General features: G+C 32.9%; 1 protein-coding gene across 1 annotated transcript; it reads left to right on the plus strand.

Moving 5' to 3' along the window:
- The first annotated feature begins 9668 nt into the window (after positions 1 to 9668).
- LOC139886085 (uncharacterized) lies at positions 9669 to 13690 on the plus strand. Its single transcript, XM_071869828.1, has 7 exons — positions 9669 to 9801; positions 10197 to 10313; positions 10407 to 10600; positions 10685 to 10938; positions 11056 to 11162; positions 12410 to 12576; positions 13215 to 13690. The coding sequence occupies exons 1-7, from the start codon at positions 9738 to 9740 to the stop codon at positions 13527 to 13529; spliced, it is 1218 nt and encodes a 405-aa protein (XP_071725929.1). The 5' UTR covers positions 9669 to 9737; the 3' UTR covers positions 13530 to 13690.
- The last annotated feature ends 335 nt before the right edge of the window (positions 13691 to 14025 follow it).

Consider the following 14025-nt stretch of genomic DNA (forward strand, 5'->3'; position numbering starts at 1 on the left):
TGTAAACAGGATATTTTAGATTATCATTATTTGATAATCTACGTAAAGCTTTTTAAACCTTTATTTATGAAATAAAGGTTATGGTTTGTTTTAAAGATGAATGCAGTCTTTGAAAAATGTCTCATATAGAGGTCAAAACCTCGCAACGAAATCAATTAATATGGAACGTTTTTAATCAATAAGAACGGGACATTTCATTAAACACGTGTCATACCCATTACCAAAACCCTAATTTTGACCCATTTCAAAATTAGTTAACCAAACTCACCCAAAAAGGGTTCCATCACTTCCATAATCACTAATCTAAGTGATTAAACTCCAAATCAAAGCCTAATCAAGGCCAAATCGTCAACCGACCCAAAACCCGCCAAGTGACAAGAATAACAAGTCACTATAAACCCATTTCATCATCTAAAAGGGTTTTACAACAAACTAGCTCAAAACCCTAAATTGAATATCAAATCTAAACAATGAAATTCGGAGTTTGAGCTTACCAATACCATCACAACGTAGCTAGGAGCGAGATGAACAACTTTAGAACCCGAGCTTTTGCGAGAATCCGACTCCTTCTTCTCCAAATCCACCCCTCTCTCTCTAAAACTCTTACTCTCTCACTAGAACAAGATGAGAGTGTTTGTGTGGGTGTTAGTGGAGCAAATGAGGCTCCTAGAACTGATCTTGTGGCCTTAACTCGTTCTATAAGTGAAAATACCATTTTGCCCCTCTAAAAATCTTAAAATAACCCAGCTGGCCAGACAGAAAAACTGGACGGCGTCCAGCCTTTAACATCTGGACGGCGTCCCACCATCCTGGACGGCGTCCCGAACAACTAAAAAGTCAGAAACAGGAATAGGGTCTTACAATGTAGAAATCATCAGATGTCGAAAACCTTTGATTTAAATATTCATTTATGGTGTGCCTTTTCAAAAGAATGCAATGTTTACAAAACGTATCATATAGAGGTCAAATACCTCCCAATGAAATCGATGAATGACGTGTTCGTCCATATGAATTTGGAGCGATCGCCACAATAATGTATGTCATAAAGCTTAAAGATAGTCCTTAGGGCTATATTTAGAAAAATCATGCATAAATTATAAATATAAATAAATATAAATATAAATAACAAAATATAAATGTCAATAATTAAGAACTAGTTGTGGAGCCCTCGCTTCGCGCCGGGGGCTCCGTTTTGAATGCGAGTTAAAAAAAAAGTCTTTTCTTTTGTGGATTTATTTTGTAAAAAAGAATTTTTTTCGACATCTAACATTGAAAGGTTGTTCCTTTTGTGAAAGTTGCTTCTTTTAGTGTTAAAGTTAGTTGATCTACTTTGTAAAAAAAAATATTTTTCGACATCTTTTGGTAGCATTGAAGGGTTGTTCCTTTTAAGAAAGTTGCTTCTTTTATCGTTGAAGACAAAAAAAAATGTAGCACAGTAGTGGCCTATGTGGGTCCTACTGTTTGAGCGCAGTGTGGAAGCCTGTAAAGCGTGGTGGGTGTTTTTGGTGTTAGTGATGGGATAAATAATAATTTATAATATAGGTATAAAGTAGGGGGTTCGATTTGTATTTTAATGAAAGTTAGGGGGTTGGTTTGTAAAAAATAAAAAATTGAATAGTACTATTCATAACAAATAAGACAAATTTTGTCTATTAGTTATATTGGTAATTAGATGGAGGTTCGGAGTAGCCCACTCCGTTGGGACAGATAATCGGGATGAAAAACCGTAAAAAAAAAAAAACTAAAAGACGAAATAAAGTTAGGGGGTTGGTTTGTAAAAAATGAAAAATTAAATAGTACTATTCATAACAAAATAAGACAAATTTTGTCTATTAGTTATATTGGTAATGGTAACTAGATAGAGGTCCGGAGTAGCCCACTCCGTTGGGCCAGATAATCGGGATGAAAAACCGTAAAAAACAAAATAAAAAAAAATCACTAAAAGACGAAATAGGTGATGTCGTGATGACATCACCCGAGTACTATTCATTAGTGTTGGCTAATATACTTATTATTGTAAATGTAAATGTAAATGTAAATTACTCAATTTATATATATATAAAATTGCGGTAAATGATGTCAGCGTCTGATTGGCTAATACAATTCGTTAACAGTAACTATAGTATACTGGTCGTTTTGTTTATTTAAAAGGCAAAAACGACATCCTAAGAACCTCCCTCTAACTCCATCCTCTCCACATTTCTCTGGAAGCTTCTTCCTAAACTCCACAACAATGGCAACCACCTTCATCCTCTATACTATTAGCCACTTGGATTTTCCCATATATATATATATATATATATATATATATATATATATATATATATATATATATATATATATATATATATATATATATATATATATATATATATATAATGGTAAGAAAAATAATATACCACACAGCTACTTACTCCATCCTTCTTCTCCAATTGCAAACCTTCGTGTCGCCGCCGTCATCGTCGCTACCCCCATCACTATTTTCGACCAGGTAAACCTTCGTTCTGTTATGAATTTGTAAAAAAAATGCTCTGGAATAACTGTTTAGGGTGATGCAAAAAATGACTTGATATTTAGGTGGAATTCATCAAGGTTTTACTTTTTAATTAAACTTAGTCTTATGCATCATGATTTTGTTGAAGTTAAAATTGAAGTTAATTGAGTTGAGGTTTCAGGTGCAGCTACGCTTGCTGAAATGTTTCAAATCGTTGTCGTCAAGATCGTAAGTACTGAAGTCGATTTGTATTCTTATTTCATGTTTTTAGTGTTTAGAATCCGAATTCAAGCTGTTACTTTTTTTGCTTCAGATAATGATCTAGGTTTAGGTTGAATTCTGATTATTAGCAAATGTAGTTTATTTTATGTTACGTAATATATATATATACACACACACGCGCCTATTATTAAGTAACTGTAACAAATTCAATTTGGTATGTATGTCCTATTAAGACCTTACGTCTCATGTCATGTTTTAGGGTATGATGAACCTCATATTTGCATCTCTATGTATTGTTTCATTTTAGATAGCCCCTTTTATGTAAAAATTATGTATATGCTTTTATAATCACTTGCAGGTAGTAGACCTCCCATAAAATGATCCGGCGTAGATGGTGAGGATAACATTTTTAGTATTCGATTTACTATGACATACTCTTGAGGACCTGTTTAAAAAACTGTACTCAAGGTACAGAATAGGTACATTATACTTTAGTAGTTTACTATGTCTTCATATAACTAATGCAGAGTAACCAGTACCAATAATAATCAAAAAGAGTAACATGAAATATGCATAAATGAACAACAAAGAAGTTATGACAATATGTGATCTATAAAAATTAAACAAAATGTACATATAAAGTTTAATACCTTCTTGCAATCATCATATCTCAGTAATGAAGGTGTGGTTTTTGTTGTTTCTTTATTTTTTGTGGTGAATCATGTTAGATTATGTTAACCGCTATTGAGGTGATTTACAACTTTTATGCATACCAGGTATTGCTTTGGAACATTTCATTGTAAGTTGCTATATGTAATGTTAATTTCTTTATATCAATCAAATAACGGGTTAATGTTCATGTTTAGTATATGAAGGTATTTTTGTCATTTGGGTTGTAAATGTATTTAAAATTAGGGTTTCGAGACCTTGAGAAGAAGGTTTTTCTTTAATTGATTGGAGAAACAATTTGAAGAAACGATTGTGTTCAAACACAACCCAAAATTACCGCCGTCTGTGGTTGTAAATAAAGGTTCTCACACACTTTCCGCCGGCCGCCGGATAGTGGCTGTTGTTGCCGCTTCTTTCACTGCTACAACCCAATTGATGGTATTTTGTGACGATCGCTCCAAATCCATATGGACGAACACGTCATTCATCGATTTCATTGCGAGGTATTTGACCTCTATATGATACGTTTTGTAAACATTGCATTCTTTTGAAAAGGCACACCATAAATTAATATTTAAATCAAAGGTTTTCGACATCTGATAATTTCTACATATAGACAATCACCGTAAATAATAGTTTACAATAGTAATTCTATTGACAATGCAGTCAAAATAAGATACATGGTGATGATTTGGTGAATGCAACATTTCCTTGATAAATATGCCATGTAAGACTCCATGCACATAGCTTGTCTAACATATAAGCAAACAGCGGAAGACTTCTAGGGAACCTGAGAATAAACATGCTAACAAGTGTCAACACAAAGGTTGGTGAGTTCATAGTTTTAATGTATCGTATAATCTGTATATAAAGGTGGATCACAAGATTTCAGTTGTTCCATCCAGAAACGTTTATCAAAATATTTTACGAAATTGAGCACCCTGGTAACTAAACTTAACGTATATAATTTATACCCTTTGTATAATCATCTTAATAATACACGCAAACCAACGTGTACGCTTCTCAAATAGCATACGTCCGTTAAAAGGCTAGTGCTCTAGCTCGGACGGGGATATCAAGCCTTATGGATCCATATACAACTACTCGCGCCCACCAGTTCTTATAACAGGCAGTTACTAGTTACCAAAGCTAAGGGATTTTCGGTTCAAACTCGGTATAGAATTTAGTATGTACTTGTATCCATTGCGTTTAAAATAAAGTGCATGTATTCTCAGCCCAAAAATATAGATTGCAAAAGCAATTAAAAAGGGAGCAAATGAAACTCACCTTAGCAGCATATAAAGTCGTTCACCAAAATATGACTAAAACTCGAATTACCAAATAATCGTAGATCTCAACCTAGAGAACATATGTTGGTCAATAATTGTCTATCAAGCTAGGTCAGGTCATAGTGTATCACAATCCTAATGCTCGAGATCGACATACAAAAGTTATCCAAAGTCATTTCAAAAAGTCAATTTTGACAATAGATCAACAAAACGAGACGTACCTTATATAAGAATTCATTTACTCGGTTGGTAATATTCAAAAATCCAATTTATCAATCTTACAAATAAGTTGTTTAAATATTAATTGCAGATTCAAAAGCAATTCCAATTAACGTCAATTATAATTCAGTTGATCATATCTTTTAATCCGTTCATCGAAACTATTCGATATCTAAATGAAAAGTTATTGATTTTTCGCCAGTTTTCCAAAAACATGTATATCATATACCTTTTACCAGTAATATATGTATTTAATTCGTGATCTATTATAAACTGTTTAACGACAAAATTTAGCATACACGTATGTATAAATATATATAGTCGAGCACTAGACATGGATACACAATTAATATATAAAAGATAAAATATGAGTGCTTACGTATCAATATTGAGATTCAATATTGTAGGAAAGTACGTAGACGTAACGAAGATGATAAACACTAGGTTTAATTCATAAATATACCCACGAACATTACCCATAATTTCCTTGGTTCTATCCCGCTTGAAAACCCATTTTGAAAGTGACACGCTCAAGACCTCGTCGTAGTATTTTATGTATAATATTAATACTACTAATAATAATAAGATTAATAATAATATTAATCTTAATAATAATAATAATAATAATAATATAAATAAAATAAATAAATACTTACGGAGTAATTGAATCAAAACAGAAGCAGAAATGATCGAGCTTTTATAGGTGTGGCCTGTCCCCAGACCCCATGCGATCGCATGGTTCTGAAGGCTATTGGCCATGCGATCGCATGGCCCATTTTTCCAGCTCACATAATTTTGGCAACTAGCTCGTCGACATATTTTTATAATATATATATAATATATAATTTAAATTAATTAATTATATATTATATTTTATTCCCGTGCATAGTTGATTTGTAATTTTTGTTCCGATAAGTCGTACGCCGTCACTCGACTTATGTCCCGGTTCCGGTTTTTCGAATGTCCCTTCGTACGCTGAGAAAACTGGCTCTTTACGTTTCGTGACTCGTACCTTTGTTAAAATATAGCCTTAAATTATCAATAAACCATATCACTCAAAGTGTATCTTAAACTTTCGAGTGTTTTGGTCATTTACTTCTATAAATCATCGTCTCGTAGTATATACATATACATTTTTATTTTGAAATAGTGTTTTACTGTAGCAAAGTTACTGTAGCAATTTTTTTACTGTAGCAAATAGTGATTTTCGAAAACACTGTAGCTTTTCGGGTACTGTAGCAATTCAAAAATACTGTAGCAAATTAGTGTTTTACTGGTTCATCTTAAACGTTTTAGTTAACTTATCTAAATATCAATCGAATCAATAATCGAATGTTACCATCGTTTACTAAATAACTTGAAATTATGTATATATATATATATATATATATATATATATATATATATATATATATATATGCACATTAAGTTATATATATATTGTTCGTGAATCTTCGAGAACAGTCAAAGAATAATTGATTACATGAATATAGTTCCAAAACTTTGAGAATCAACATTACAGACTTTGCTTATCGTGTCGAAAACATTAAATCATTTAAAGATAAAGTTTAAATTTGGTCAGAAATTTCCGGGTCATCACATATTTACACTTTTATGTTAATAATTGATAGGTCTATGATTAAAATTGAATAAAAGTTTTATGCATATTGTTGTTTTAAGGATTCGATATGATTTTTGGTGCATATGTAATTAGAGTAAGAATTATTGAATGGATACTCCTAATAAGAATTTAAGAGATAAAAATTATAACCGTATGAAAAGATGGAATAATTCTGATGATAAGAAGCTTAAAGGATAACAAAAGCTTAATACGAGAAATACTCATTAACTTTGATTGTGTTCACTTGGTATTCATTTTCATTGTTAAAGCATTTTAATAAAGGTAAAGTGTGGCCTCCAGATTCATCAATTGGATATATGTTTTAATTTTGTGTGCAGAGGGATGTGAAAGAGGCTACTATATTTTCAAGTCTGTACCTTCATTGTTGGCATTCGGTTGTGATGATTGCGCCAAACAGTGATCATGGTTTGTGTTGCACAACGACCTTTATTTACTTATATACTAATTTTTGTTGGTTCACTTACTGTATAGGGCTTTCTATAAGCAGATTTTGTCTTATTTTGTTGGTGTTTTAGACGTTGGCTGCCATCTTTGGACTTGGCAGCCTCTTTTAACAATTTTGTTAGCCATCCAGAGACAAGGTAGCGACTTAGTTGCCTACTGATTGACACAAAAAATATATATTTTGCCAAGATAAGCAAAGATCTTATTCAGTTTGCATTTGTATTAGCAACTATGTTTGATGTTCACTACCGGAACTAAAAAAACCTTCACTAGCATTCAGGTTAAATTTTTGTTATTTCTATTATTCTATAGCTCTTAACTTGCGATTGTTAACTTATGTTCCTGTTTCGATTACATTTTTTATTATTATTTGTAGCATTTGATATTATATTACTATGAATTTGTTCTTCAATATGCAATTTGTTCCGTTTCGTTGCGATTGATAACTTATGTTTCGAGTTCGACTGCAGTTCTTATTTTCTTCATAATTTGAAGCGTTCGATAACACTGGGATAGCCACGTTCATATTCACTGATTGCAAACACCCTCCATCGTCGTGCCACCACCGTCATCGTCGATACCACAGGCGCCATCGTCCCCACCATCGTCATTGTCGCTACTACTGTCATTATTTTTGACGAGGTTAATCTTTGATCTAACAAATCAATAAAATAAAGAATGAGTTGAAGTATCTGTTACCAATTTATCCATCTTCATCTCATACCGACGCCTTCAATCTATTTCAATCTCTTTATTGCGTTTTACGTAAGTTATAAGGGTTTCAATCTGTTTCACTCCTTGATCAGCTGTTATGGTAAAGATTTCAATCTATTTCAATCCATGTATGTTGAACTTTTCATCACTATAATTGTTTCAAATGTAATATGATTGGTGAGGTTTCATGTAGTCAAAAACATCTATATAGTGATGGTGTCATAGTTATGCATATCGAATGTATCTTAATTATTGCTTAATAGTGACGTGGAGATGGATGTGTCTTTGGATACCAACACATAAATGTAAGTTTTTTTACATGTGAGATGCTACAAGTGCGTTTTGCAATCTTTTGATTAAAGCTATATGTCAATTTTGTAGGAGTTTTGATGCAGGTGTGCAAGTGTCAATTAAGTTGCGACTATTCAAATGCATAAAAAGTGTTTGATAAATGGTATGGTATATTTTACAGCTGCTTTCATTTATTAAATAGAATTGTGTTATGTGCATTGTTGAATGTGATATAAATTGAGCTATCTATTTGAAATATTGGATGAGAAAATGATATAAATAGAAGCACATTCATACATTTTTCTCTGCATTTATTTTCTTATTTTCATTGTATCTCAAATTTCCCAACTAATAATGCTTGGATTTTATTGAATGAAGGTGCAAAGGACTATGATTCAATGAACAAGATTTCAAGTTGGGAAAAGTGAGACACTTTTCAAATGTATTATTTCAACCTGAAGTGATGATAATGAGACTATTAAAAGTAAGCAGTAACATGTGAAACTTTTTGGTTTGTTGTACTAGCTAACTCCTTTACATATTGTTTTCAGCCTTTACATTTTAATAATGTTTTTGATTCTGATGTTTGTGAGCGTTCTTTGTAGTTCATCAATTTGGGTTATCAATTGACTAAAGCCTACTTGCAGTGATACATTTAATCTGGCATTGTTTTAAGGTAAGCGTGATTTTTGTTGAATACCTTTTTGTTCCGTTGTTTTGTGTTTTTGTTATTTACTTGATTGTTCTTATGGGTGATTCGTTGTTTCAGTTCTTATTCTCATTAATTTTGTTTTTTGGGTTGTGGGTTTTGGTTTGTGATATCAGGTGCTGGGTTACAATTTTGGACTGTGTTTCTGGGTTCTTTTTGCCAAGGTATAGTAGAATATTTTTGTTTTTCAGGTTGTCGGTTATGGTTTGTGATAGAAGGCGTTGGGTTACAATTTTGGACGGTGTTTCTGAGTTCTTTTTGTCAAGGTATAGTAAAATAAGATTTCTAATTAACTTTAGTTTAATCGTCATTATTTACTTTGGTTTAATAAGTGTCGAATCCATGTTAGTGGACTCACTTTCATTCATAGCATGGGCAAAAACAATCCCACTGATCAAGTTATTCAAGGTTTTGGTAACAATTTTTTAACTATTCTACCATGTTAAAGTCTTTAATTTGTGATCCATGTATTGAACTTCAAATTCAATGTCTGAGGACAAACATTGTTAAACTGAATAGCGTATGGAACAATATCTTATTCATTGTGGTTATCAGCTTCGCGATTGTACTGATGCGGGTACATAAGATCGTGCTCTTTGATAAAGTTGCAGGCCCCCCAAAAAGGATCCAAAGAGCAAAGAGCAACAACCATTTGTTTTATTCTAGCGATCTACTACGCAACATTAGCTAGAAAAACAAGATATATATGTAACTTTAGTCCTTCATTTATAATTTTCATGTAACGACCACCAAATACGACCCGGAGTCGATAAAAACGGGACATGCAGCGAAGCCCGTGTCGGACCCATTTCTAGTATTAAAATTAATTAATAGTAGTAATAAAGACTAATAATGAACCCAAAAAAAGAGCGGTTACAGGCTTACAGCTTACAACGTAATATCAAGAACCAAAACAAGACTTTATGGTATACTTAAAGGGTAAGTTATGTTAATTTAATTTGCTCAACAAAAACAGCACTTGTTTTCAACTGTAAAGTGTAAACCCCCTTTTGATTAGCAAACAGAGCAAAAGTGTTTAAGGCGATGGATGCGAAGAATAACGACTCGAAGATGAACATCGCAATTATTCATCCTGATCTCGGAATCGGTATTCATTTCCACACAAACAATTACAGTTATACTGTATAAAATATTTTAATTCCTAACTGTTCGTTCGATTCCCTTTTTTTAATCGCTTTGTGCAATTATGAGTTTTCATGCTCTGTAGCTTTGATTCAGTGTTAGTAACTGTATATATATGATCCATGTGTGTTTATATCCCTTTAGATTAGAATTGTATGCATCAATTGAAGATTTGTTGATGTTACCGTGTAATCAACAGTATACATAACCGCCTTATAAGATCGTCTGATTAATCCTCTGTTAATAGTGAAGTTTTGCAGTTGATTTTGAAACCCTAGATACCTCGTTTTATGATATTTTGCGAATATAACGATAATACTAGTGGAGTGCATAATATATAATGTTTTCGTGTTGTTTTAGGTGGAGCTGAAAGGTTAATAGTTGATGCAGCAGTTGAACTTGCATCTCATGGTCATGATGTTCACATATTCACTTCTCATCATGACAGGACTCGTTGTTTCGAGGAAACTTTAGCCGGTGAGGAAAATTAGTTTTGCTAATCTAGTGATTTCAATAACCATCTATTGCTTCATTTACGTGCAAAACATGTGTTTTTCTGTATGTATACAGGTACATTTGAAGTTACAGTATATGGATCTTTTCTTCCTAGGCATATCTTTTATCGTTTTCATGCTGTATGTGCGTACCTGCGTTGCATATTCGTAGCTCTTTGTGTGTTGTTTAAGTGGCAAACTTTTGATGTTGTAATCACTGATCAAGTCTCTGTTGTCGTTCCAATTATGAAGTTAAAGAAGTCTACAAAGGTTACGCCAGTTACATATTGGATAGTTTTATTATGTTACATGTCGTTCAGTGTTTATTGATTAATTCTTGTGTTTTCGATTTAGGTTGTTTTCTATTGTCATTTTCCTGATTTGTTGCTGGCTAAACACACGACTCTTCTTAGAAGGATATATCGGATGCCCATAAACTTTTTAGAACAATTAACAACGGGGATGGCAGATCTGATTCTTGTTAACAGCAAATTTACTGCATCTACTTTTGCTGCAACCTTTAAGCGGCTTGATGCTTTGGGGATAAAACCAGCCGTGCTTTATCCAGCTGTAAATGTGGATCAGTTCAGCGAACCGAATGCTTACAAGTAAAGCAAATGCTCTTTTTCTCTTGGTATCTTACTAGTTTGAGGTTCAGTGAGCCTTTATTCTAAGTTTTTACCTCTCTGGTTTTAGGGTTTTACTTCCAATTATCATTTCTGCAGGTTGAATTTCCTTTCAATCAACCGTTTTGAAAGGAAAAAGAACATGGATTTGGTAATATCGGCATTTGCAATGCTTGGCTCTCCTGATGCGACATTGACTATTGCAGGTAAGTGCCTTTGACTTCAAGCTATCATACAAGAGTAGATTTTTAGATTCTCATATAATTTTTTGTTGTATAAAATATGTCTGCAAATGGAAGAATTCACCTTCCTTATGGCATGAATTGTTATTTTTGTTTTCAATATAATACTTGAGTTGTTATATGAAAAATCGCACCTCGACTATATAAGACTTACTCATACCTGTTATACTGCTTTAATTTATCGTAAGGAGGTATTTTTGGCGCGTTCTGTTCAATTTAAGTATATATATTTAGGGGGTGTTTGGATTTGCGTTTTGAAAATTGATTATGCGTTTTGGATAATCATAATCAAATAATCAGCTGCAGCAAAACGTGGTTTTAATAAATGGTGTTTGGATTTGATTATTCTGTTTGATATCGTAATAATCAAATAATCAGTTTTTGAGTGTTTGTGAAAATTAGATTATTTGATATTTTAACATGTAAATTTACTAAAGAGGACATTGCTTTAAAGTAATCAAATATGCAAAATCAATGTCCCATAATATAAAGTATGTTAACGAAAACTCTTTATAAAAAATATAAACTTAGAAAAAATAGTAGAATACGTTAGATTCTTAGATTCGATCAATGTTTAAAAACTAAGAATGTAATATATATTGAAATAAATTAAAACTTACTGGGTACAATCATAAAAATATACTCTGTAATACTCGTACATAACATAACATAACATTTGAAGTTAAAAAAAGCATGAAAAAAATTGAATTTGAAGTATATACGGAGTATTATTTATGAATCACGTGGCAAAGTCTGATAATAAACTTTTTTTTTATCAATATTAGTTGATTGATAACTGATATATGAAGCAAGTCTAGGAAGAATAGGTGGTCAAAGTTCAGATACAGTAGCCGTTTTGGTATAGCAAAATGAGGGTAAAATTGTAAATTAAAATGACATGAATTGGTTTTAGCAACTGAGTTTTCCCCACAGCAACTCATCCCTCCCTTCTTAATTTCTGCGTTTTGATGGGTTCCAAACGTGAATAATCAATTAAATTTATTTATTTGCCAAACACTCAAAAACGATTATTTGCGATTTCTAAACGTGATAATCAGAAAATCAATCTCAAAAAGCAATAACAAACACCTCCTTAAAGGTCTGTAGATACACAGGGTCTTTGAGTTCTGTACTTGATTGCACAAATTTCACTCATATTACTAAAGTTTTATTTCTTCAGTTCTTCCTAATCATCATGCTTTTCTTTTCAGGAGGATTCGATAAGCGGTTGAAAGAAAATGTTGACTACTTGGAGCAACTAAAATTCTTGGCAGATATTAAAGGTGTTTCTAACCAGGTCAAGTTCATCACGTCTTGTTCCACTTCCGAAAGAAATGCCCTTCTCTCTGATTGCCTGTGTGTCATGTATACTCCCAAGGTACCTTATAAAGTACTCTACATCATAAATTTCTTTTTAAATAGAAGTGGAAATTTCAACCTCATTCACTTACAAATGCATTGATTGGGTAGAGTGGTTTTGGTTTATACCTAACAAGTCAAATCAAAGAAGTTTGCTAAATCTGAAATTAGTCTAACGGGCTGAAAGTCAACCAAAATGTAATTTTAATGCCTATAGTCTCCAAGAACATGATAACAGCGCTGAATAATTGTAGTGAATGTTACAATTTCTGTTTTTAAAAAAGTAGATCATTATTACTGTATAAAATTTATAATAATGAAATGATTTTTGTAATCATATTATCTGTTGAAAAATGGAGGTATTATGTTCTTGGGCAACCCAATCTGTTGTAAGAACACCATTTTCAACTTGAACCTCGTTTTGGCCTATTACACCGCCCACCCATTTTACAAGATCCACCGTGTATGTACGCAAAATGCTCATTTACCTGTGTATGGGACCATTAAGCATACTCTATGTTTGACCCATATAATATAGAATGAGGTATAATTGCTGTAAAGAAACCATCTAGTTTAACTGCAAGATCTGCTAAAGTTTATGAATGTGTTTCCAATTGTACTTTTTGGAACTGAAGATTGGTTGGATTGAATTTTCAGGATGAACATTTTGGAATCGTTCCACTGGAGGCCATGGCCGCCTATAAACCCGTGATAGCCTGCAATAGTGGTGGACCAGTTGAGACAGTGAAAGATGGTGAGACTGGGTTCTTGTGTGACCCGACCCCACAAAGCTTCTCGTCTGCCATGGCCAAGTTCTTAAAGGATCCCTCATTGGCTGAAAGAATGGGCGCAAATGCACGAACCCATGTTGCCACCAGGTTCTCTACCAAGACCTTTGGCAACCAATTGAATCAATATATTATGGATTTAGTAGCGGAGACCAAACTACACGAACGACCTAAATCAGATTGATTACAAGGATCACAGTTAAGAGTGCATTTCTGATGTTTCTGACACAATTTTTAGTACCTATTTTGATTAATGGCTACTTTTTTTACTTCAACAAATTTGTTCATATGATCGTTGGATGCTGTAATATTGTAAATTGCAATGCTGTATGACCATGGTACAAGTTTTCCATGTTTGACATATCTTTTGTAAATTTTTTAGACTATAAGAGGAGTAGACTAGTATCGGTGGCCGCCGTTGGTCCGTGGTTGGCCACGCCCTTCAAGGGCGCCGATACTAGCGTATAGTCATCGACTAGCCCTTGATCGACCGCCCTATAGAATTGCTTTGCAAAGACAATATGAATCACGGAAGGTGGTAAAAGAAACGGCTACTTTTTAAATTAATAACGGCTATATTAATTATTTAATATTCTTTTTATTTCTTAAATTCCTATATTTATACATACTCCACAACACAATAACTCCACAACTCTACAACAAATACACACTCAACATTA

This window comes from Rutidosis leptorrhynchoides, chromosome 1, assembly GCF_046630445.1.
Source record: "Rutidosis leptorrhynchoides isolate AG116_Rl617_1_P2 chromosome 1, CSIRO_AGI_Rlap_v1, whole genome shotgun sequence".
NCBI lineage: Eukaryota > Viridiplantae > Streptophyta > Magnoliopsida > Asterales > Asteraceae > Rutidosis > Rutidosis leptorrhynchoides.